At 36.3% G+C, this 27,002-nt stretch overlaps 2 protein-coding genes and 1 long non-coding RNA gene across 6 annotated transcripts; 2 read left to right on the top strand and 1 right to left on the bottom strand.

Annotated features, from left to right (window-relative positions):
• Positions 1-22,675, top strand: Eno (alpha-enolase). Of its 4 annotated transcripts, XM_073971046.1 has the most exons (3): positions 29-221; positions 292-393; positions 20,821-22,675. In XM_073971046.1, exon 3 carries the CDS (start codon positions 20,828-20,830, stop codon positions 22,127-22,129), a length of 1,302 nt encoding a protein of 433 aa, XP_073827147.1. In that variant the 5' UTR covers positions 29-221; positions 292-393; positions 20,821-20,827; the 3' UTR covers positions 22,130-22,675. The 4 variants fall into 4 exon arrangements, with proteins under 4 accessions (XP_073827146.1, XP_073827147.1, XP_073827145.1 ...); XM_073971045.1 differs by lacking the exon at positions 292-393 and having other exon boundaries at positions 1-221; XM_073971044.1 differs by lacking the exons at positions 29-221; positions 292-393 and adding an exon at positions 17,590-18,235.
• Positions 4,630-6,063, bottom strand: LOC141395359 (dehydrogenase/reductase SDR family member 7-like). Its single transcript, XM_073971048.1, has one exon. It carries the CDS (start codon positions 5,788-5,790, stop codon positions 4,825-4,827), a length of 966 nt encoding a protein of 321 aa, XP_073827149.1. The 5' UTR covers positions 5,791-6,063; the 3' UTR covers positions 4,630-4,824.
• A 1,393-nt stretch (positions 22,676-24,068) lies between the features above and the next one.
• On the top strand, positions 24,069-26,916 carry LOC141395362 (uncharacterized). Its single transcript, XR_012410616.1, has 3 exons — positions 24,069-25,217; positions 26,280-26,498; positions 26,817-26,916. It is a non-coding gene; the product is annotated as an uncharacterized lncRNA (long non-coding RNA).
• Positions 26,917-27,002: the final 86 nt, after the last annotated feature.

Here is a 27,002-nt window from a genome sequence, read left to right as displayed (position 1 = left end):
CACCCCTATCTACCATGCCAACCGGCCACTCATCATTTCCGCTTTCCGATTAAGAGTGTTTGTAGCTGAAATCGGGACATACAATTTTGCTGCATTTCTTTTCATTAAAGAAAAGACAATTGACACGCAACAAAGAGTGGTAGATTTTTTAAACAGTCAACAGTCAACGTTCGTTTTTTGCCGAAAAACAAGTAAAAAGCATCATTCGATTTATTTTAAAAGTGAGTAGCATCTTTGTAGAATAGAAGTTTTGGAAATTTCCAGAGTAAATTTGTGGGGTGTATATCAAAGGAAACGGGTTTGATAATTCCACGGACAGATTCATATCAACGCAGTCTACACCAAGAGAAAAATTCCACTTAAGAAGGTTTTTGGAACAAGCAGGACATTCGGGTATGTATTTAAAACTTTTTTAATGGGAAAACTGAACTAAAGCGCAAAATATTGAACTTTTGTGGAGGAGGTGAATGAAGGATTAGAGTCTTCATTAGACCGAAATAATCTGATTTTGGAAGTCATTACTTTTTAGTTGTTGTGACAGTATTTGATATGTTTGAATGTTCGTGTTAACCCTCCGTTGGACACCTGAGTCAGGCCAGGCCTTTTTCATTTTATTTTGCATATTAAACTGGGATACGATAAAGCTATGGACCTGAGACTACAGGTAGCTTGAAGAAATGTTCTTACTTTTCCAACGAAAGAAACATGAAGTCACAAGGATCAACAACAAAGATTGGGTGTCCAACGAAGGGTTAACTGATTAATCCAGCTACGGCAGTATCTCCAGATATATGTAGCAATGTGGCTGCTTCGATGGGCTATCAGCATAAAAACATAAGGTTGTAACCACACAGTTACTGGTTAGTTGAGTAGGTTTCACAGGACAGTTAAAAAGGTGTAGTGTGTTGTGCGGACCTATACCGCATGCGGGGAAGATGTTTTGCAGCAATCCCTGCGCTATAGGAATTTACACGGCACCATACCGAACGTAGTTGAGTCAAAACTACACTGGTTTTTCAACAGTGATACATGGAGGATTTACTATACTAGGAAGACTGCATTCACAAGATAGTTGTTTATAGCATCTGCGGCTGTATCTGTGAAATTTCTATCCAAACACGTTTGACAGGCTCCCTGTGCGGGGATCCCTTTTGACCAGATCTATGCCTGGTACAAATATTACGATGTACAAAGCATGGACCAAATTTTGAAATTATTGTTGGTGATAGCCGAATCAAATCAATGTCTTCGAATATACTGAGAATTTGGTGCCCAAATATTATAAGCAATTCTGATCCCTACCAAAAGTACAATACCGACCCAATAACATCATAAAAAAGAGAAAGTGGAAGTGATTACGGCTCAGAAGTGGAGGTGGGGCATTAGCTTTTCTATTGCACCAGTCTGTCCAATACAGACCTATCTCGCTTGAGCCTGTATGGTCTTGGGGGACTTTAATGCGCATCATGAGATGTGGCATTCGGCCCTCGGAAACGACCAGAGAGGTACAGCGCTGGCTGAGCAGATTGACAGCTCTACATTTTGCACGATCAATGAGGACGCCCCTACCAGAATTAGAGGAGAGTGTCTCAGCTCGCCAGACGTTACCTGGCAACCCGTCATTTCCCTTGCATCAGACCATCTTTCCATAATTGCCTCCATTAGCAGACCACCCGATTTCATAACATATGAATGCCGCAAGTTCGTCAATCATAGGAAAGCTGATTGGCCGAGTTTCAGAGAGTTCACCAATCACCGCTTCAGAGAACTGCCCAATCCTTCTGATGTTCGGGTAGCGGAAAGGACGTTCCGAGACATCATCACTGCTGCAGCCGCTCGCCATATCCCTGCTGGTCGAATACCCGAAGTAAGACCAAACTTCCCAGTAGAGGCGACGGGATTAGCAAATGAGCGTGATGAGCTTCGTCGTATGAACCCCAATGGCCCCAGAGTCAGGGAGCTGACACTGGAAGTTAACAGGCTGGTCGGCGAGCATAAGCGGAACAAGGGATTAAATCATCTGAAGAGTTGCAACATTGGAGCCGGTATAGGTGAATTGTGGGCAACGGTTAAGTCACTCTCGAACCCTCGAAGAAGGGAAGATAGGACCTAAGTCACGTTTGGCGACGTTACGTTGACTGACCCGAAGGGGTGTGCAAGTTATTTCAATCGACAGTTTGTCGAGCACCCCGAGAGTGACAGGTCGAAAAGAAGAGTATTACGTCGCATCAGATATCTTCCCTGCCGAAGAGGAACCACCACATTTTACAATGGATGATGTTGCCAATGCCATCAGGAACGTTAATCATCCAAAGCGTTGGGCCCTGATGGAATCTCCATGGTAATGCTGAAGCAGCTGGATGAGCCGGGAGTGGAGTACCTCACTAAAGTTCTCAACTTGTCGCTATCCACCCCCATTTTTCCCGAAGTCGGGAAAATGGGCCCTGCAAGGATGCCAGCAAAAGTGAATCGTACAGGCCGATTTCGCTTTTGTCGCCCGAGGCAAAGACCCTTGATGCGTTAGTCCTCCCCAGTATCAGAAATAGCTATCAAGTTGCCGATCATCAGCATGGATTCCGTAAGCAGCACAGCACGACAACTGCGCTGCACGCCATTACCGCACATATTTGTCAAGGACTCAACCAGAGACGGCCGTGCGATAGAACAGTGATGGTGGCGCTTGACTTATCAAAAGCCTTTGATACAGTCAGGCACTCCACGCTATTTGAGGACATTGAGCGGACTACCCTCCGGCCAAGCTTGAAACGTTGGATAGTCAATTATATGTGTGGACGCCAGTCCTACGTGGAACTCAGGAACAAGAAGTCCAAACCCCGTAGAGTGAAACAGGGAGTTCCCCAAGGTGGGGCGATATCTCCGGAACTGTTTAACCTCTACCTCTCCTGTATTCCGCTCCCTCCAGACGGCATCGAGATCGTAACGTATTCGGATGATTGCACGATCCTGGCGTCAGGTACATATCCTGATGACATCTGTGAGAGACTGAACAACTATTTAACCGATCGTACCACCTCCTTTTTCCATTCGAGGAATATCAACAGCCACTCTGTTCACCACATGGACAGCACAGTTTGGAAGAGAATTGAATGTCGTGGTCGACGGTAGCAGAATTCCTACCACAAACTACCCCAAAATTTTAGGGTTCACATTCGTCATTACTTTCACGTCGTGCGCGCATTCCACAGCTATCTTCGACAAACTGAAAAGTAGGGACAAGGTCCACAAGTCCCTGGTCGGCAGCACTTGGGGTGCAGATAAGGTCGGTCTGTGGTAAGCTATGCGGCTCCAGTCTGGTCCCCGAGATTGTGTGATACGAACTGGAAGAAGATTCAAACTTGCCAGAATGCCGCCCTGAGAACAGCGTAAGGGTGCCTCCTCAAATCTTCAGTGGACCATCTACATGAGGAGGCAAAAATTCTTCCTGTAAAGCAACACAATGAGATGCTTTCGTTGCAGTACTTGCTTGGGTGTTACCGTGAGAGCCATCCGAATCACCATCTTGTGGGTAGGCCCGGCCCATTCGGGGCGATCAGGAAGGATATCCATGCTCTAGAGGGAGAGGTCCAACGATACAGGAGAGAACCCCTAGATCAACAAGCATATCAAGCAGGATTGAATAGCATTCACACGGACGCAGTTGCCAAGGCCTTAAGCAATTATAGTGTGAATAAAGTACTCGGAGTACATCCTCCATCTATCGCAGCTGAGGAGCGTCAGCTGCCACGACAAACCAGAGTAGTTTTGGCTCAACTACGCTCGGGATATTGCAGTCGCCTAAATTCGTATTGGGCGGAAATCGATCGCGCCGTGTAAGACATATGCCCAGTATGCGGCATGGGCCCGCACGACACACAACACCTTTTTAACTGCCCCGCCAAACCTACCCATCTAACTCCAGTGGATCTGTGGCTACATCCCATCGAAGCAGCAATTTTTCTGGAAATGGAGATAGACCCAGAGCCAGATTGAACAGAGGAACGAACATATAAACATAATAAAAGCACTGTTACAACCACAACAACAGGCGGACATTTTTATATTGACTTAGAATTTTACCCTGATCAAGAATACATTATACGGTCTCCGATGAATATTTCGATATGTTACAAACGGAATGACATTAAATATATTGGTGGAGGGTATAATAAAATAAAATTTAGCAGTATTCAGGTAAATTCAAATAAGAAATAAAAAAGTGGATACTTTTGATTGTGGCTAACTGTATATCTTTGAGATAAATATAAATCGTATTTGTATCGATTAGAGATGATAAACTTTCCTATCTTATCAATTAATGACCCGTTTCTCTAAGATAATTGGAAACCACATTCGTTTGAATTACCACAAAATTCTTGTTGCTGTAGAAATTTTTTGATTGATGGTAACAAAAATTTATCAAAGATTTTACAAAAAAAAGTTTGCAAGTATTTAGAATAAATTTGTGGTCTGTTTCTCTAAGACGATTTCATTCATATTCGTTCGAATTACTATCAAACTCTTGTTTTTGTAGAAAATTTTTGTTCAATTGAAAATACAAATAAATCAAATATAACTTTGTATTCGAATCGTCTTAGTGAAACATCTATTTAAAATAAATTAAAGCTTTGGTTTTGGTTATATTCTGTAATTATTTCAATATATGTATGTATATTTTTTAGACATTTTGTTAAATTATTTCCCCTTTAATATAAAAACAATACTTTTGTACAAAATATTTTCATCTTAAATATCAATACTAAAAATAACAAATTTTCTTGTTCGAGAATGTTGCTCCTCAGTTCTCCGCACCTCCATTTTGCAGCCTTAAAGTTTGCCTTCTCTAATTTTATTTAAAGTCTTCCCCGACATGGCATAGCGTACAATGGTACGCAACAGGGAATATTGGGAGATGTATGCCAACATATTAACCGGAAATAGGCCACACCAACACATTTCCACTTTATTGGCCAAGGCAGTGGCAAAAAGGAAACCAGTTCTCTCAGCCGTCAAACGTTTTTGATCTTTGGTACTTTTACCCACCTTCTCATTGGGTTGGGCGGTAAAGGCTTCTTGTAGGAAATCGGTGGCAACAGGTCCTGGATTAAACAATGTCACATCTAGTGAAGGATGTTCAACTGCCAAGCAACCAAAATAAGCATTTACAGCATGTTTTGCCCCACAATAACTGGCCGAAAAGGGCACCACCGTTAATCCGGCAACACTGGAGGTGCAAGCTAAATGACCACGACCACCTGCTTGCTCATTGAAGTAACGCACAGCCAAACGTGACAAATGTAGCACAGAGAAAACATCCAATTCGAATAGTTCACGATCCACTTCCACCTGAATGTCTTCCCAATTGGCCCGCTGCGAACGCCCAGCATTGTTTACCAAAATATCCAATTTACCAAAATGATTTAGAACATCATTCAGACATTTTTGGTGGGTTTCCAATTTTAACATGTCCATAGGTACAACCAATACATCTTTTGCAGCCAATAGACCTTTAGCCTCGCTCAAGCATTCTTCTTTCACTTTCTCAAGCAATTCAACACGACGAGCTGATAACGCTAATCTAACACCGTGTCTTGCTAAGTTGATTGCCAATCCCCTGCCGATACCACTAGAAGCACCGGTTATCCACACCACCTGGCCACGCAGTGTGGAAATTGAGACACCAAAGTGAATTTTCCACCAAAGACGAACATTACAGTCAAGCAATATCCATAGCAAGATGTAAATTACGTAGTATAGTATAATCGATAAAGCAAAAAGTTCAAGAGAACTCATTTCTTTTGTTCGTCGTTGTTACTGTTGCAGCGGTGACCGGTCAATGAATAAAACTGCTTGCTTGGGTAGGATGCTTGTTCTTGGCCACCTAACCCAGTGTGTTTTTGTTTAATTCTTCAGCAGGTATTTTCGCCGTAGCAGCAGTAGATGCGTTAAATATACTTAAAAGTAATGCACAACAAGTAAACATGCCTATCTTATATGATTAATTGTTGTTATATATGCAGCGCTGCCGATCTTTCATCTCTTTATCAAAACAAAAAGTAAATATTGATAATGAACGCAAACAACTGTAATACCTATGTAAACGTAACGTAAACCATAAAACGTAAGCCTACATTAGGGGCGTACATGAAATAAGACCCAAAATCGAAAAAGGAAATATGCCCCAAACCGTTAAATGGAAAGGAACGTCTTCGTCTTTTTCTTGAGTAAGAGGTTGGGATCAATTTGTCTTAACCACAAGTAAATCGAATATTTGAAAATCAAATTGGGTTGTAAATAATATGAATAATATTGGGTTGTAATAGAATTTTGCATTATACCTATATGTATATTCTGAAATGTTCTATCCTTATACAGTCGCTAATGTGAGCAATATTAGGGATTTTCCTTACGCCATTTTCTTTTTGCGACCACACCAGTAAAAACGCATTGAAATTCCCAGTTGTTCGGGTAACTAGGGAATAACTAGCAATTTTGCTGGCTACTGGTAAACACCCCTAGTTACCACCCAATCTACTCGCAATGTTATAGACTGGTGAATTTAACATGGGGATGTCATAGGAAGGGGTCTATTGTCCCCTCACTGCATTACCAGTAACCACCCAATTCGATAGTCTTGGAAAGGCAATTTTCTCTTTACTGCATTACCAGTAACCAACCAATTCGATATTCTTGGAAAGATAATTGTCCCTTCTTTGCATTACCAGTAACCAGTCAATTCGGTAGTCAGAAATTATAGCTAAAATTACTAGTAAGTTGAAGTCAGATAAATGGGTAAATGCATATATGTATGCATTAGCCACACTTTATTTTATTGCATGGTTTGCAAAAATTTTACAAGTGACAATATAATCTTATATACTTATGGATATGACAGGTCCATCTTGATCCTTGATACTGGAACTAGAGGGTTACTACTTGATACAGCGACTTATGCCTAGTTGGTCCTAGGAATCTTTTTCTCGTGTGTCCTTCAGATCATTCAAAAGTTCCAGAAATAAAATGTATACAAGTTTAATGAAATGACGCGATAATGTATTTGGTCAAGATAGATATAAATACTTCCCACAGATATATTATAAATATTCTTCTTAAATTGTTCATCGTTTTTATGATTTATCTCATAACACGTTCTTTTTTGGCATCCTAAATTTTTGCACAACAAACGCATCAAAACAGGTATTTTAATTTTGAATAAACAATGTTTAAAAGAGATTTCAAGAGAGAAACATTGTCGATTTCACTATCCATCGGTAGTCTATAAAATAGTCAATATATTACACGCCGCATTACCTGTAACTAGTGAATTGACAGCATAGGCAGGAAAACCCATTTCTAGTGGGAAAAGCAGGCTATAGGCTATTTTGTGTGCCATTTTTGGGTGTGAAGTAACTAGGGTCAATGAGTAACTAGTTACATAGCTATGTCACAGTAGACAATTGCTATTTATTGAACAACTGGGTTACGTCTCCACTTTGTTTGGATAGATGGGAATGTTTTTATTTCGGTACATATGAAGTTGATGATTAGTGTAAACTACCCCTACAACATTTTCGAAAGATTTTATTAAGGAACAAACAAAAATTGTGTAGTAGTTCAAATTCTTCCATTGTTCATTTTTTAACAGAGTGTCTGTTTTGAAATTTCACTAAAATCGTCTCTAGATCAAGTTCTATAGTCTGGGAAAAATAAATAATGTAAGAAAAACTTGTATTTTGCAAAACTTTGGATCGCGTGGCCGGTTTTTGGACATACCTACCCATAGGTGAAAACCTCAAGGAGCAACACATATAAAATCTTGAATTTTTTAAGAATTTTTTCAAGGACCTCTACAGCAATAGTTGTGGAGTTTTCAAAAGATATTTTTTTTAACACAGCAATTTTTTTAAAGATTTTTTACAAGAATTTTTTAAAGAATTTTTTAAAGAATTTTTCAAAGATCCCCACAGCAATAGTCGTGGATTTTTTCAAAGATCACTACAGCAATAGTCATGGATTTTTAAAAGAATTTTTTCAAGGACCACCACAGCCATAATCGTGGATATTTAAAAAAAAATCAAGGACCACCACTGCTACAATCGTAGATTTTTTAAAATAATTTTTTCAAGGACCACAACAGCTATAATCCTATATTTTAAAAAAATGTTCAAGGACCACCACAGCTATAATCTTGGAATTTTTAAAGAATTTTTCAAGGATCACTACAGCTATAATCTTGCACTTTTTTTTGAAATTTTCAAGGACCACCCGTGGATTTCAAAAAAGTTGTTTTTTTCAAGGACCACCACAGCTATAATCATGGATTTTTTAAAAGAAAATTTTCAAGGCCCACCACAGCTATAATCGTGGATTTTTGAAAAGAATATTTCAAGGACTATAACAGCTATAATCGTGGATTTTTTAAACGATTTTTTAAAGGACCACCACAGCTATAATCGTGGATTTTTTAAAAGAATTTTTTCAAGGACTACAACAGCTATAATCGTGAATTTTTTAAACGAATTTTTTCAAAGACCACCACAGCTATAAGAGTTGATTTTTTTATGTAGTAGTTTAAAATCCCCTTCATTTCCTGGAGCATAATAATTCAATCAATTAAAATGTTTTATATTCAATATATTCAATATCTTTTTCTGCAATCTTGTGTTTTAAATCATTTTTTTAAATTTTTTTTATGGTCCACTAAATACTCTTCATTTTTCTTTATGAGACAATGTAAAATTTATATGCTGCGTATACATATGAATGTGGGTGTACCCATACTTCGTGATTTGCTTGAAATTTTTTTTAGTATGAACGATTTGGTGGTTTAGTTCATATTCATGTGTGAACGCAGTTGTTATTGGAGTAGTTCAAATTCTTCGATTGCTTGCATTAAATGCTTCATTTTTGAATTTTCACTAAAATCAAAATATTTCAAAAAATTGTAATTTTATTATTTATTTATATTTATTTTATACTAAAGCTCTGTATATTTGTTATGGAGTAGTTTAACATCCCTTTCATTTCCTGGAGTATAATAATTCAATCAATCAAAATGTTTTATATTCAATATAGATTAATTATAATTACTACATATATTTATATACATAGTAATTGAGTTTTGGAGTAGTAGTAGTGTTATCCCTCCCTTAAATTACTTAATTTTAAATTATAATGGCATTATATTGTAGTGTACAGCCTTAAGGTCGAAAGACTGGGCATAAGAGAATTGAAAAATAAATTAAATTAAATATTTTTTTTAATTTTTTTTTTAAAGAATTTTTTCAAGGGCCACAACAGCTATAATCGTGGATTTTGAAAATTAATTTTTTCAAGGACCACCACAGCTATAATCGTTGTTTTTTTAAAAGATTTTTTTCAAGGACCACTACAGCTATAATCGTGGATTTTGAAAATGAATTTTTTCAAGGACCACCACAGCTAAATTCGTGGATTTGTTACAGGTTTTGTTTAAAGGGGAAGATGTTTTTATGGATGTTTTGCAGTCTTCTATTGATTTTAATATTAATATGTTAGTCACGTAGTTGTCCAACAATGGGCTCTCAATAAATACTAGTAAGACTAAGGCTATGTTTTTTGGCAACTTCCAAGAGAGTTCTATAAATGTTTCCATCTATAGGGAGTCTATAGATGTTGTAAGCTCGATGAAGTGTCTTGGTTTGTTGCTTGATAGTGGTTTGGAGTTTGATCTGCATGTTAATTGTTTAGTTTCCATGGTAAACTTTATTTTAAGAAATTTGTACTGTTTGGATATTGTCCTACCTAAGAAAATTAGGATACAGGTAGTACATGCATTGATAATGCCGCATTTTTTGTATTGTATTGAGGTTGTTGGTGGAAGTTGTGGCTATGTTTTGCGTAAGCTTAAGCTATTGTTTAATAGGGTCATGCGCTATGTTTTTGTGCTTAAACGTCGTGATCATATTTCTTCGTATGTAGAAGAATTTCTTGGTAGTTCGTTTGATGCTTTTCTGAATATTAGGTGCATGTTGTTTTTCTTTAAGGTGATACAAATCCAAGCCCCTTCCTCTGTTTTAGAGTTATTTGTTTTTAGTAGATCGGAGAGGAATAAACAAATTCATATACCGCGTTTGACCCCTTTTTTTGAAAAATCCTTTTTGGTACGGGTTGCCCGTGTGTTCAATGGTTTACCGCAAGATCTTAAGACATTCAGTGGCTCCTTAATCTGTTAACAAAGGAAGTTATTTGAATATTTCAATCGGAGTGATTTTGAAGATTAATAATTTTTCGACTAGTACAAATTTTTGTTATGATTGTTTATGTTCCTTATTTTTAATATTGCTTAGCTGATTTACTAAACAGATCTTCATATTTTCTTTAATTACATCCTGTTAATGAATTTTAAGACTATTAAATTTATTGTATTGTTAGTTTTAAGCTTTTGGAGTAGTGTATGTTTTGTAGCTTTTGGAACCGCTCTTGGCCCTATGGGCTAGGTTCCCATTTATGAAAATAAATTGAATTGAATTGAAAAGATTTTTTTCAAGGACCACCTCAGCCATAATCGTACAGTTTTTAAAAGATTTTTTTCAAGGACCAACGTATAATGATGAGGTAGATTATCCGGCAAAACAAGCTGCCGAATCTGGTGCCCCCTAGAGCCGTGTCTAATACCGTCGGAAGCCCTTAATCAGATTAAAAACCAAGTAAAAAGTATCAGTCGGCTTTGCCGACAGATGTATACCCTCAGCATGTGTGGAGTGAAACACTTTTGGGCGTATGAACCGACAAAAAATGGATTGGATTAAAGATCAAAAATTTGCGGAAATATCGACAGATAGGACTTTTGTACCATACTTGCCTAAAAAACATAATATCGCTGTAAACAGGACCACTATTAAACCTTCGGTAAAAATTTCCACAGAATCCTCGAACAGACTTAACCCCACTCAGACTCTTTGCCCCTGAAGAGCTTATACTATCGTATTTGGGGCAGCGAATGCAAGTTGCTTCAACAAAAAACTAATTGATTCGGGAGCAGGTCTCAAAAAGAATTTATCCGAAATGTTGTGTGGGAGTTACCCGAAGGAGTGGACTAATATAGTCCATATTCGAACCTGATCTATATCTGGCAGATATATTATGATGTACAAAGTATGGACCAAATCGATCACTCCCTTCAAGAGTTATCGTGCGCACAATTTTTCCGAACATTTTTGAACTTTTGCGGGGGAGGTATCAAAAGGAGTGGACCGATATGGCTTTTCTTCGAACTTAAACTAAGTTTAAACAAAATATTACGAAGGCCAAATTTTGGACCGAATCGACAGACTCGTTCGAGAGTTACATTGCGCTTCAACCACTACACATTGCGTCATAGGGTTTTTTTTGCAACTTTCAGGCTATTTTCTCCGGAAGTATGGACTTGTCCCTGATGAAACTTATACCGTCGTATAGAGGGGTGTGAATACAAGTTGTTACAACAAAAATCAAAGCGATCCGAGAGCAGCTCCTAAACTGAACTCTTCCGAAATTTGGATGGGTTTGGACCGATTGAGTCCATTTATAATCCCTTCAAGAGTTATCGTGCGCACAAAATGTCCGAACATTTTCGAACTTTTGTGGTGGAGGTACCCGAAGGGGTTGACCGATATCGCCCATCTTCGAACTTAAACTAAGTTTGGACAAAATATTACGAAGGCCAAATTTTGGACCGAATCGGTTAATCCGTTCGAGAGTTATCGTGCGCTTCAGCCAGCAGGACAGACGGACGGACATGGCTTGATAGAATCCAAATTGTCTGAAACACATTTCGTCCAAACATACTTGGGGTCTAAAACCATTATTTCTATGAGGCACATTTTCATCGTATCAAAGTGTATATACCCTCTTTAGCCTAAAGGCTGAGGGTATAATATGTAATTGGAATGAAGAATTTCTGTACCTGTCCCAGGAAGGTTCGTTTCTTTCATGGAATAGTAAGCAGCACGTCTATAAAAGAGCGCTGATTTTGGATCGAGTCATCATGACAACATTGCATATTTTTATCGTCCTAATACCTACTTTTTCGCTTTATTGTCCTCTTAACTTCCACTTATGATAAACTTTATTAAAAAAAGGTTCAAGGTTCGTGATCTGTGAGACATTTCCTCCTATAACTGAATCCTACATGCCTAGGCTGAGCTGAAAATATTTGGATTTGGATAAATTATCAGCAGATGTAGCGCTGACGTCTAAAATGAGATGAGTATGTCGACCCTTAAAATTGTAATTTTATTTATAAATCCTTTTATTTTATTATTTAGTTTTTACCCTTCCTTTCGTCAGTTGTTGAATAAATGGTCTTAAGCAGAGTAACCAGGACAACGAAGTGGTATTAAATGCGAATCAAGTACACGGAAAGTCAAACTATGACCACAATTCCTACATTTATTTGATCATTGTTTCGTTATTTGTGTAATGGTGAATATTCCACAACATGACAGGCTGCTCGAACTACCTTTACATATTGCTAGATTTAGTAAATCCAGTGGATTTCACTTGTCAAATCTATTGTGTGTACTTCAAATAAATCCTCATAAAGGATTAACAGACAAAAGGCTCTAACATGACGTTACACACTTTACAGTGGCAACTTTAGAAGTTTTTGTTAGCTGTGTCTTTTTACGTGATAATTAGTAATAATTTTTACTAATGTTGCAGATTTTGAAAGTTGTATATATAAAGGAAAAGTTGCTGAAAAAATGTTTCAGCAACATGTAGTAAGTAAAAAGACAGCAACATTTAGCAAGTTCGATGGGTTGTTTTTTAGTTTAGCATCATCATACAAATCGATGTTTCTCGATTTTACACTAAGCCAAAACTATTTGAGAGTACATTTTTTTTATTTAACTTCACTTTATTTTATTTTTGAACAAAAGCAAACAAATTAATATACAAAAACAAACAAATTTATAAACAAAAACAAACAAATAATAAACCAACAATAAAATCCAAGAAATATAAAAAGCCAAAACATATAAAAAAACCAAAAAAAAAAAAAAATATTTATATAAATCACCAAAACAGTAACATAAATCGAACATAACAAAAAATTATAAAAATGCAAAAAGTAGAAATACATTTAAATTGAAAAAATACACAAAAGCAAAAAATACAAAAAACAATACAAATTCCAAGAATACAATACAAATGCAAAAAAACACAAAAACAGAAATTATAAATTTGGCAGGCCATTTGCGGAAGATAAAGCTTTCGAAGAATGTGAAACTAAGGTGGTTAATTTTGATTGTTTTAGTTTAAATGAAGTCATCACCTCTATTCTTCGTTTTACAGTCTGTACCGCACGTTCATCAAATTTTACAGGCTTTCTTTTGTATGGGCCTCTTTTGTATTGTCCAATAAGTTCAGCCTTTTCGAATGGCCCTCCTTGTGTCCGATGCAAACGATACATAAGCGATTTTTTGGGTATACTTAATACGATTGCAACGTCTGCCGGAATGGTCTGCTTTGTGTTGCAAAGATGAATCGCTATCTCAAACTCCTCTGGATTGTATGGTTTATCTTTTTTTGACACTTACAAGATACATGCAGTGTGGAAGAGTCTTCTTCTTCTTCGTTACATAATGCAGAACCTCTTCCATCTGAATTAACCGCATCAATTGATGTCCTTGGAAGATAAAGAAATAATAGCTTCGTTCCCGTACTTTTTAATAGTAAAACTCGTAAAAGAGAGAAAGAGAGAATAATTGTTGTCACAAAAAAGTTTTTTCAAAAAGTTCGGGAACGGAAAAATGGAAAATACGTCAAAAAAACTGGAACAAATGTCAAAGTCGACGTATCAGCCAATCAGACGCCGGCAACCATGTTACTATTTTTTTACTCGCCCAAATTTGTCGTGTAAAAAGTTTTTAAAGAGAGCGTCATTCAGCGTCATTTTTGTTTAAAGAGAAGTGAACATTTTACAACTTTTTTGTGTACGGGAACGCTTTTTCGAGTAAAATGTGTAAAAGTCGTAAAAATTGTAAAAACTTTTTAGTTCTGGAACACAGCTAATATTTATTAATTTTAATTATTGAATAATTATTAATTATCAATTATTATTAGTTAATTTGTTATTGATTTACTTCATTGACATTCAAAACTGATAGTGTGCAAATGTCAAATGTCTATAGTGTGTAAGTTCATGTTGTAGAATAAGTGCGAAATGCACGGATTCAATTTGCTTTTTTGTTAAACGCGCCAACAACTTAAAAAAAGTTCAATAAAAAAATGTCGGAACAAATGCTTGTTTTAGCTAATTTAAGTGTTAATGAAGAATTTACTGAAGAGCAAAGGAAATTATTAATTATAAAATCATTGGAAGGTAGTTCAGCCTACAATGTAGATAGGCGTTTATTGCATGCAAATTATCCGAGATTTAATGTTGTGCAAAGCTGGTGGCCAGCCCAATCGGTGGGCTTTGAAGAAAGAACAAGTGTAAAATTAACAAACATGTTCGCGCAAATTCCTGCAAAGCACAAAATTTGTTCTCTAAATTTTGATGCTTTGCGTGTAAAAATCGACGATATTAACGTAATGCAATATTGCTTTATTATAAGAGGGAAGTTCAATTTAAATTACAGTTGGAACCTCGATTATCCGTGATTCATCGATCTTGACATTTCTGATTGAGTTTTTGAACAAATTTCTTATGTTGTAATAAGAAAGCAGGGTTATAGGAAATTTTCTAAGTCTTTTAGTCCAGATTTATTGTTGTGGCGGAATAATAAATAATAACATGATAATCTGCTAAGAAATCTATCACGGATAATGGATTTCAACTGTATATTGCTCCTCTTACAACGATTTAATAACATTCATAATTTGGTTTTTATTTTAAAAGGAATATTTTCAAATTGGACCATATTCGTTGGCACATTTGAAGGCCGAAGAAGATATACAGTATGCAAAGTTCATATTCGCACACCCCTAAAAAATGAATAAAATCGTTATTAATTCTATATTTTATGTGCAAATATAAAATAATTGATAGGAATTACCATAACGGAGAAAGATGTAAGAATAACAAAACTAATTTTTAATTGATTCAGTCATTTAGGTATAGGTGGCGCCTTTGTGGATGGCAAAGTTCGTATTCGTACACCTCTAAGCATTATATATTTGGAGTTTTTAAGGATATTCAAAGCAAAATACCGCAAATTGTTGTTCTTTTCTTCGTTTGGAATGTCTCTGCTATAAAAATATGTAAAAATAACGGTAATTTTATTAAAAATGTTGCATGAATAAAAAGTCGGACGAATATTTGAAATACTTAAGAAAAATGTGTTAGATATGATTAACTATTGCAATTTATTCCCGAATTTTGGACGAAAATAGGTAATAGCAGTCCTTCTGTAACAATATTCGAGGTCTAATATGAAAATAAATGTTGTCAGCGTTTGGAAATGCAAAGAAACGTAATCCGGGCTTACGTAACGTAAACACATTTTTTGTTTTTACTTGGTAAAAATCGCAAGTTTCGTTTTATATTTAACATAAAATGTATTGAAGTTTTAGAATGCGGTGTCGAAAATCATTTTATGTCGAAAACTGTGAGAAATTATGGAGAAAAATGAAACTGTACAAGTTTTCATACTGCCTGCGTACGTCTGAAATTCTACGCTTACTATGAACGAGGGTTATGGCCGCCAAAATTGCGAAAATAATGGTTATTTCTTGAAAATTATATTTCTTTATCGAAGTATCCAAAATGAGTACAAAAATGTCAAAAGAATGAAGTAAAATTTCCAGGGAAGAACGTGGGGTAACCTTTTGAAGAAATTCATTATTTCTGGGGAAATTTTCTTCCTTAAAAATTGATTATTCCTCGTAATTTCCGATATGTCTTGACACAAAATGATTTTCGAAACCGTATTCTAAAACTTCTATACATTTAATGTCAAATATAAAACGAAAGTTGTGATTTTCACCAAGTAAAAACCAAAAATGTGTTGACTTTACCTAAGCCCGGATTACGTTTCTTTGCATTTCCAAACGCTGACCACATTTTTTTCATAATAGATCTCGAATATTGTTACAGAAGGACTGCTATTAGCTATTTTCGTCCAAAATTCGGGAATAAATTGCAATAGTTAATCATACATAGCACATTTTTCTTTAGTATTTCAAATATTCGTCCGACTTTTCATTCATGCACAATTTTTAATAAAATTACCGTTATTTTTACATATTTCTATAGCAGAGACATTCCAAAAGAAGAAAAGAACAAAAATTTACGGTATTTTGCTTTGAAAATCCTTAAAAACTCCAAATATACAGAGCTTATAGGTGTACGAATACGAACTTTGCCACCCACACAGGCGCCATCTATACCTAAATGACGGAGTAAATTAAAAATTTGTTTTGTTATTCTTAAATCTTTCTTCGTTATGGTAATTCCTATCAATTATTTCATATTTGCACATAAAATATGGAATTAATAACGATTTTATTCATTTTTTTAGGGGTGTACGAATATGAACTTTGCATACTGTATGCCCAATGCACTTGCTCATATGATCGGCATGATATATGATGCCGTTGAAAATATTGGTGCTGACATCCAATATAATGTATGTGATGCGGAAGATCGGCACCAATTTTTGATGGAAGGCCTTGAGGATGTCATATGGGGTGACCTGACCCTGCCTCATAGACCGGAGCTTACCTTATCGAGAACAAAACTTTGGGGGTATGACATATTTCATTTGGTATGCTCAATTGCTCGTGCTTTCGCTAGAGGTGCGATTACAAATGTAGATTTTGAATATGTGCACGAATACTGTACTAATATAAAGAAATTCCGCCGAAAATACGATTTCAATGAGTTTAACCGAAGTACATACGAAGAAGTTTACAAGTTAACAGTTGCAAATGTACTTCGTAGTATACTTGAACAACAGCCGCGTGCTGAACATTTAGAACGCACAATACAATTTGTTGAAGCTATGTGCAATTTCTTAAAACTATTTCGGTCCTCCATTGTTTTATCTCTGGACGAAAAAAGAAGCATTATAGCAGTACTCAAGGCTCTTCTTAGAAATCTGGAATACGATAACAACCAGCTTTTCATAAATACACTGAAATCGTAAGAAGCTTTTATGGATGCTCATGGTGATGTTTTATTCACGAAGCTGTTTAGCAGCTGCTCAATGTTTATCTGATTTTTGTGGAAAAATACTAATTACGATTCACCTATATTTATTGATTGTTTTATTAATATTTTAATTATATTTTATTTATTTTGCTTAAAATTGAAGAACTTTTTCATTGCTTTGGAGGTAGTTTTTCTTTCGCCAATGTTTTTGTTCTAGAACTAAAAAGTTTGTACGATTTTTACCACTTTTGCGTTCCCTTACACCAAATTGACATGAAATTCGTTTACCATTTTTACGAATTTTGTTAATACAGAGTACGGGAACAGGCCAAAAATCAGAAGATATACAAACAAAACACGACATATCCCAATATCCCCAACAACGGATTCGACTACTTGCAAAATGAAAAGAGTAATTGATAACCACAAAAACCTCCCCCCATTTGACAGCCGTTTACTTTCTCCAAACAAGATGCTCCCTCTCTTTGTGGCTCCAACTCTCATGTTTTTTTCGATTTGTCTCTGGAATTTCTCCATCATATTTTACCGGCTGAGTTCCCTCTTTCACCTTGTGACAAGGTCATTAACAAAAACAAACACCCCCATCAGAAAACAAAATAAAAAAAAACATGACACGGAAGAAAATTGTCTTCCCATGGAAGAAGCAGCAGATGTGATGCGTGTGGGAAACAATTGTTATACAAATATGTAAAAAAATGTTGGTCCAACAACCCAATGGAAGAGTGGTGTTATTTATGACAGTATTTTGGTGTTTTCAAAGAAAACAACCCGTGAGAGAGTAGAGGCACAATTGCTGTGCGCTTAGTTAGTAATAAACCCCTATAGAACTACACATATAACAAATAGACCGCTATAATTTGAAAAGAAAATGTTTAAGGGGGTTGCGGTAACATTTGGCAGCCGAGGGGGGTCCATGAATTTTATGAGAATAAAAAAAGTTAAGGCAGGCAGCGTCGTCAGCGAGCTGCTGCTGCAAAATCTGTTTTGTACGAGTGCACGTAAATTCTCAGTATCAGTCGCTAAGAAGTCGTTGTTGGATACACCACGACAACTACAGTTGGGAATTACTGATTCATTGCAGCAAACAAAAAGATACAAGTAAGTCTTTTTTTATAAAAAATTTCATATTTTTGTGCAAAAGAAAGTTGGTTGTTTTTTTTTTTAGAAAAAAGTGAAATTAAAAAAAAAAAATGAAATTGTGTGAAAATAAGTACTTTTGTGGTGGAAAGAAAATGTGCATATTAGAGGCAAGTGTCAAGTTTTTCCTTCAGGATTAGATAACATTACAAAATGGTCAAATATTTTACATTCCCATTAAAAGTTTTGGAAAAATGTTGCCTCCTATAGAAAGAAATTGTTGTGGTTTCTGATTTTTTGTGTTAAAAGTTAATTTCCCGTCCGGCTTATCCATATGACCTTTAACTAAACGTTAGAGGTCATACAGCAAATTGATCCAACACTATCGGCTAACTCTCATATACACACTTAGTATGTACTAGTGCGATTTTTGCATGACCACATACAAACTTATCCCTCTTTTTGTATATCTTTCTTTTAGTTAATTGGGATAGACTTTATTTAATTTTTTTAATCTTTATTGTCTTTTCTAGAAACTTACCTCGTCATCCATTCCGTAATTTTAATTTGGTTGTTCTAAATTCCATTTTGAGCTATTTTGTGTTCCTTATTCATACTCTCGTATGTTGCTCCGTATTGTTGAGGGGGGATCATGTTGTTTCTTGTTTTTTTCACATGCTATTCCCATTCTTGTCGCGTTGCATTCCGGCAAGAAGAACAAGAAATTGCATCACAATTGAAAGCAAATTGGCAAAAGTAACAATGGTTGGAGTGTTGCCAGATTTGATGGGGTTATTGTTTGGCATTTTAGTTTGTTTTGTTGACAAATGAATAAATAAATTTTTTGGTGTGATAGGTTAATGTATTAGGGGGGTATGTAATTGTGGGAATTCTTTAACGAACAAAATGTAGAACAATTGAGAGGGAAAGGAGACGAGTAAAGAGAAAGTCAGAGTGGTTTATTAACCTGAATTTAGGTGATTAAATAGAAAGTATTAATAATTTGGTTTGTTCTTAGGTACTTCACAAATCTTGTATGGGGACATGATAGAAATTCTTCGTCGTAGAAAAAATTGTTTGCTTAAAAGAGTTAAAAACTCAAAAGTAACAATATAAAGGAAGCTATGTAATAGCACGTTTATATATAACTGGATTTATAAACCCACTGAATTTCAAATGTCAATTTCATTACGTATACTCCTCATAAAGGAGTCTAACCCGACGAAAAGCTATAATATAAACAGGCTATTGGGTAGGAACTATTTAAAAAAGGATTACACGCTCGGATTTCAACGATTATATAGTTTAATGAAGAGGTAAAGGAAGAGGAGAGAAACATCACAGACTTCAGACCACAAGGTTTTACTGGACTTTTGTTAAATATCCACTTTTGGACAAATTCAAAACTTACCGTAAAAAATTTGCTTTTGAGAAAAATGTCTTATGATACAGAGGGCCTTCAGTCGAGGCATGCCAATGAAGCTTACAGTATGTTTACATATAACTGGAGTTAGTTAATACTGTGGATTTCAATTGCCAAATTCATTGTCAATATTTCAAATACATCTTCAACAAGTAAGAAAGTATCAGTCAGCTATGCCGACAGAGATATAACCTCAGCCTCGGACCTAAAGAATGGAAGTAAACCCAATACTTTGACGTCTATAGGGTTTTTTTTTAGTTTTTGGGCCAATTTCTCAGGGAATATGAATTTGCCACCCAAAAAAGTGCACCTTCGTAACTATGATCGCATACACAACATTTCGCTAAAAATGTAAAAACTATCCCAGAAGAGTCCTTAAACTGCACTCTTTCCAAACTTTATGTAGGCGCATACAAAACATGTCGCCAAAAATTTAAAAACGATCCCAGAAAAGTCCTTAAACTTTTCCAAACTGTATGTGGTAGGTACCCGAAAGAATGGTCCGATGTGGTCAATATTCCGATGCTTCTCCAGGTCAAATTAGATAAAACCAAAGCTTCCAGCAGCTTTGAACGTTTTTCGTCAGAAAACGAGTAGCTATTTAGGAGATCGTTTGTTTCCCGTATTTCTTTTCTTGCCACGATTCCTATAAAAACAACCTTCAGGAAGAAAAACAACTAAAATTGTTTCCGAAACAACGTCATAACTCGACACACTTCCTTGCAATTTTATGAGTTCTATGACATTGTAAGGACGAATGGTGTGTGTATTCAATGAAAGAAGAATAGGCTTTCACCTACTTAACCAAGCAAAAGGAGGGGTTGGAGGCATGAAATAAAACCGGCTATGCGCAATACAAATTCGAGCCTAATACATACACACACTCAGAGATACAGGCAGACAAATCGATGTTGAGGCCCTTTTTTCACTTCATTCATAGTTTTCACAGCAAACGTAACAGTTGTTGGGAGTTTATATAATCGTACAAAGTTTTATCAGGTAGTGGACAAGCCCCTAAAAACAGAAAAAAATTGTTGCAAATTGTTTTCTTTTATTAGCAGCAGTGCAGAATTCCAATAGCTTATCTCAACAACAATAGCCAATAATAAGCATTATAAGACAATAAACAAACAAATAAAAAACCTTCCATTAATTTCTTACCAATTCTTTCATCTACTTGCAGATACACCATGCCTATCAAGTCCATTCACGCCCGTCAAATTTTCGACTCCCGTGGTAACCCCACCGTTGAAGTCGATTTGACCACCGAATTGGGTCTTTTCCGTGCTGCTGTGCCTTCTGGTGCCTCCACCGGTGTCCACGAAGCCTTGGAATTGCGTGACAACGACAAGAAGAACTACCACGGCAAGAGCGTTTTGCAAGCTGTTGGTCATGTCAACAACACCTTGGCCCCCGAACTCATCAAGGCCGGTTTGGAAGTCACCGACCAAGAAGCCATCGATAACTTCATGTTGAAATTGGACGGTACTGAGAACAAGTCGAAATTCGGTGCCAACGCCATTTTGGGTATCTCTTTGGCTGTCTGCAAGGCTGGTGCTGCCAAGAAGGGTGTTCCCTTGTACAAACACATTGCCGATTTGGCCGGCAACAAGGACATCATCTTGCCCGTCCCCGCTTTCAATGTCATCAACGGTGGTAGCCATGCTGGTAACAAATTGGCCATGCAAGAATTCATGATTTTGCCCACTGGTGCTGCCAGCTTCACTGAAGCCATGAAAATCGGCTCTGAAGTATACCATCACTTGAAGAAGGTCATCAAGGACAAGTTCGGTTTGGATGCCACCGCTGTCGGTGATGAAGGTGGTTTCGCTCCCAACATTCAATCCAACAAGGAAGCCTTGAACCTCATCAATGACGCCATTGCCTTGGGCGGTTACACCGGCAAGGTTGAAATCGGTATGGATGTTGCTGCCTCTGAATTCTTCAAGGATGGTGCTTACGATTTGGACTTCAAGAACCCCAACAGCGACAAGGCCCAATGGTTGGCCCCTGCCAAGTTGACCGAATTGTACCAAGAATTCATCAAGGAATTCCCCATTGTCTCCATTGAAGATCCCTTCGATCAAGATCATTGGGATGCCTGGTCCAACATCACCGCCAACACCACCATCCAAATTGTTGGTGATGACTTGACTGTCACCAACCCCAAGCGTATCCAAACTGCCGTTGAAAAGAAGGCCTGCAACTGCTTGTTGTTGAAGGTCAACCAAATCGGTACCGTTACCGAATCCATCAAGGCCCATTTGTTGGCCAAACAAAACGGCTGGGGCACCATGGTCTCCCATCGTTCCGGTGAAACTGAAGATTCCTTCATTGCTGATTTGGTTGTTGGTTTGTCTACTGGTCAAATCAAGACTGGTGCTCCTTGCCGCTCTGAACGTTTGGCTAAGTACAATCAAATTCTCCGCATCGAAGAAGAATTGGGCGCTGGTGCCAAATTCGCTGGCAAATCTTTCAGAAAACCCCAATAAATCCATCATTCATAGTTGCTTATGAGTAGTTAGTACAACAAAAACATACAAAAGAAAACATCATTGTTATCTCATGCAACAATTCCAACAACAACATGAACACACGTGCAACCTAAACCTTAGTTGATCTTTGGTTTGAATATGTTTTTTGTTTTGTGGAAAATTTGATGTGAAGATCACCACCACCCAAAGCACAAGTACATCAAATAGTGGCTAGAAACGTCTGCATCATGTTCCACACTCACTCACGCATATAATTTTAATTTTTTCAAAATTATATTATTTATTATTAAAGATAACTATTATAACTCTTATATACTACCTGCCTAGATTACACTGAGAAATATATGAAAAACAAAAGTTGATTCTATGTAGTTCGTTGTTGTCAAAAAACAGATACAGAGTTTATTGAACAAAAATCACCACCAATTTGGAAAACTACATAACAAAAACAAAGAAGACATAAAATTGTTAATTTTTAATTAGTAGTATTTAAGTAATTGTAATCACATCAAGGTGATTTATATAATAAAAAACATAAAACAACATTTGTTTTTATTTTTAAGACATCTTCAGCGTTAAGTTAAAAGAGAAATGGTCTTTTAGTCAGCGTGATGTTGAATGGTCCTAATGATCCTCTATAAGAAGACTTAATAGTCTTCTTAAAGAAGACTTAATGATCTTCTATAAGAAAGCCTAATGTTCTTCTATGAGAGAATCTTTGGTGGTCTATGAGAAGATGTGAGTGTCACCTATGAGAAGACTTATGATATTCTATGGGAAGGCCTAATTACCAAATGGTTTTCTATAATAATACCAACGTTGTTTTATGAGAAGACCTTATGATCCTCTGTAAAAAGTCGTAGCGTTTCCTTGATAAGGCTAAGGGTACATTATGGTATGGTCTTCCATATGTAGACCTTAAGAACTAATGGTCTTCCATGAGAAGAACTTCTATCAGAAAAACGAAGAGCCTTCCATGAGAAGACTAAAGGATTTTCTATGAAAAAAAATTTTACTTTATGGGGTCAACTTCTCTACAAAAGTGGTGTCTTAGACACGCCATTCGGACTCGGCGATAAACTGTAGGTCCCATATCATTGAGCTAATATGAATCGGGCTGTACTTATTGTAATGAGAGAAGTCTCCCTTGTCCCTTATGGGATGTTTGTGGAACAATTATTATATTATTATAAATTAATGTGCTTTTAAGGGTCCACTAGCATAGGATACCACGTTTTTCCATAAGAAGACCATGAAAGGACCTAAGGGTCTTCTACGATAGGAACTAAGTGACTTCCATGAGAAGACCTAAAGTATATAAAGGGTATAAAATTTTTTTAAGGGGTCGATTATGGATAGCATCCCAACTTCAGTTGCGTTGCCCACAGCAAATTTAGTAATAGAATTTTCTTTTTTCGCATTAAAATTTTTACTTTTTTACAATTAAAATAATAGCTGAAGGTTCAAAATACTGATGTTGATTGAATTTGACAAACTTTTCCGACCTTTTTACTCATTTTAATTGCATTGGCAACGCAACTACAGTTGAGTTGCTATACATAATCGACCCCTAAGAATATTAAGAATGGTATTCTATAAGTAGGCCTTGTGATTGGCGTTATAAATAGTAGTGAAAAACGGAAAGTTAACAATTTTCTGCCAGTGTCATAAAGATGACAGACTATGGCTGACTTACGTATCGTCAATTGCTTTGTGTTGTTTAAACTTCGTCAAAATATTTCAATTGCACACTCATGCATTGTTCCTCGAAAATGCAACTAAATGTATCAGAAATAAAAATGATTGGTTTGGTTTGGTTTTAGGACGCGCAGCTACCATTGTTGGCAGCTACTCCACTCGGAGACCTTGAGGTCCTTAAAAGAAGTTGTGTCTAGTGGTTGGTCTATTGCAGATTTTATTGATGTAAGTGGTTTGATGTGATGAAAATGGACACTTGTGAGAGGTGGCTGCTGGTTATGGATGTGAGTGTGTGATTGCTGAGGTTGTGGTAAGAGCTGCATATTTTTTATGTTCATATGGTGGTGTGTGGTGATTAATCCATTGGTCTATTCTGAAGTGATGTGTTATGGATGTGGGTGTGTGGTTGCTGAGGTTGTGATACAGAAATGCAGTTTTTATGACCGGTAATGAATCCTACAGTGGTCTTTATCCCTAACTTATTTAGTGGAAAGAGAGAATTGATTCTGCATTGATAGTAGCTAGGCCAGATTGCCTTGGATACCTTGCAACCAGGTTCCGTTTGCCGTCTTTGCCCTGCCTTCTCAAGAAAGAAGCCGCGAAGTTTTCGGATGTAATAGCACTTTGGTCTGGTAGATGACTCTATTGGTAGGTCAATCGACTGAGAGCCACCCCGTGCTAGTTCATCCGCCTCTTCGTTCCCCTCTATATCACTGTGTCCTGGAACCCAGCAAAGACCAACGATATCACGTACTTCAAGTAGAGCGTTTTTACAGTCAAGGATAGCTTTTGAATTTATGGTCCACGACTTGAGGGCCTTAAGGTCGCTTGACTATCGACAAATATAGTCACGGATCCTTTAAGGCTACTCCCAAGTTCTTTGACCATCTCCACTGCCTTCCTGATTGCAAAAATCTCTGCCTGAAAGACGCTGCAATTATCATTGAGTTTGAAGGATTGTTTAATTGGTAGGTTCTCGCAGTAGACCCCGGCTCCTGTGTCATCCTCCATCTTGGAGCCGAAGGACTGTCATTAGACCAGGCATCCCTGCTGGGAATTGTAACGTTTATTGGGTTGAAGTTGAGTGAAGTGGGTATATAATCACTAATGTGATTGAGTCCACTAAACTCAAGTATTTCGGTAAAAGAAGAGAGGACCTTTGCATGTCCCAATCCTGAACACTGCCACACCCCTGTCTCTCTGAACCTGAAAGCTGTCCTCGCCGCCTGAAAATGAGTAGTGATATCCAGGGGTTGGAGATCAAGTATCACGAGGTGTGCTTCTGATGGCACCAGAGATGAGCAGAGATGCAGCTCTTTGAACACTGGATAATTTGGACAGAAGTGCACTATTCCCGAGAGCATGCCACCAGACAAGCCCGCCATAGGTAAGTATGGGAAGAACCACTGTATCATATAACCAGTGTATGACCTTTGGTCTGAGGCCCCAACTTTTACTGATGGAGTTCTTGCAGGAGTAGGCTGCCATAAAACCCCTCTTTGCCCTCTCCTCAGTGCTCCTTTTCCAACTTAGGCGTTGGTACAGGATCACACCGAGGATTTAGAAAAGTACATTTCCAGAGTGTAGCAGTGTTGTTGATCGATTGCTTTATTAGAAATAGAAGGAACATTTTTAGTAGTTATGAACCTTAGCCAAGCCAGGATAAGTGCTTTGCAAAGTGAAAAAGGATAATGGGATCTATGTTAGATAGGAAGGAGAGAGTGTCTACATCATATATACCTAGTTTTTGTGTGGAAAACATTTTAACTTCATGCACTAAAGAGCTTAGAATACATTTACATCAAACCGGTTTTAATTAAACTCTAAATTGAAAGTGTCTATAGCATAAAATTCATATCGCTTAAATTTTAAATGGAAATCATTCCATAAACTACAAATGAATTTATGTTAGGAACCTTTGAATCTGTCCATTATTTATCCATTTTGTGTTCAAAATGTTTAATGGAAATTATTTGATTTTCGAAGCAGATAAATGACCCTAATTATCTTCAAATTTAATACACATTTTTAAAATACAATTCATATTTTAGAAAATTGTAATTATTTATTCCAACTGTAACACGTCGACAAACAGTTGAAAGTGTTTACTTCAGTTCCATTAAAGTTGTCCACGAATACAGTTTCTAAAACCAAGGAGAAGAGGGCAAAAATAAAAAAGAGTTCAATATGTTTTTCGAGCTGTTACAAGGTTTATTCGATATGATTATGAGCTTATTACCATTTGGAGGTAAGTGATAGAAAAACGGTAAAAAATACGAAACGGTATACAGCATTCCAATGAATGCTTAGTTTTATGACGGATGTGCTTAAAATTTGTGTAAAATAAAGAATTTCTTTTGAAATTATTTTCCTAATGTTATGTTAATCCTTTGCCTAAAAATTATAGAATATTTCTATTTCAAAAATCTTTTCATTCCGTATTTTACAGGTGGTGATGACGGTGGTGATTCCGAAGAGTCATAATAATATACCGCAGAATATCAAAACATGGATTTTTCTAGTTCTTCATAGATGACTGATTTTAATGACATTCATTTGTATACCATTTAACTTTATTTGGCCATGGATCAATTATTGGAAATGCTGTTAAATTTTTTACAAATATTTTCTAGAATTTTTAAAGGAATTGCTACAGGTGGATCACCAAGTAAGTGTATGAAAATATGTACCATCATATTATGATGATATCCTATGCCAGTTGACCTTATAAGTACATTAATTTATACTTTATAATCTATAAAATATAGGTATTTTATATATTGTATTTTATCTTTGATATTTCATATATTTTTATTTGATTTTATATTTCTTATTTTATATTTAATAATTTATATTTTATGTTATATATTTTATATTTTATGTTTTATATTATATAACATTTGTGTTATGTGGGTCTAGGATATTGCATAGTTTATCACTTTTTAAAAAATACTGGAATACATGAATTAATACATTTATATTTCAGCATCTGGCGATGAACCTGATTCTGATGAAGTTGAAATTATACAAACCTAACCTTATTCTCTACAAAAATATTCTCTTTAATAAGAATCCCCAAAAACAACAAATAATGTATTTTAAATTAATTCATTACAAATATATTTATTCAAAATAAGTATATGTATGTATTTATTATATATAACATTGTAAT

Source organism: Musca autumnalis, unplaced genomic scaffold (genome assembly GCF_047663935.1).
Source record: "Musca autumnalis isolate F117 unplaced genomic scaffold, ASM4766393v1 scaffold_2, whole genome shotgun sequence".
Classification (NCBI taxonomy): domain Eukaryota; kingdom Metazoa; phylum Arthropoda; class Insecta; order Diptera; family Muscidae; genus Musca; species Musca autumnalis.
Note: the sequence above shows the minus strand (reverse complement) of the source record. Positions and strands in the feature narration are given on the sequence as shown.

Excerpts from the sequence above, each read along its gene's own strand:
- LOC141395359 (XM_073971048.1), bottom strand. The coding sequence starts at position 5,790 with ATGAGTTCTCTTGAACTTTTTGCTTTATCGATTATACTATACTACGTA.
- Eno (XM_073971044.1), top strand. The coding sequence starts at position 18,006 with ATGTTTAAGGGGGTTGCGGTAACATTTGGCAGCCGAGGGGGGTCCATG. Across the intron at positions 18,236-20,820 it reads CAGCAAACAAAAAGATACAA|ATACACCATGCCTATCAAGT; the intron begins GTAAGTCTTTTT and ends ATCTACTTGCAG.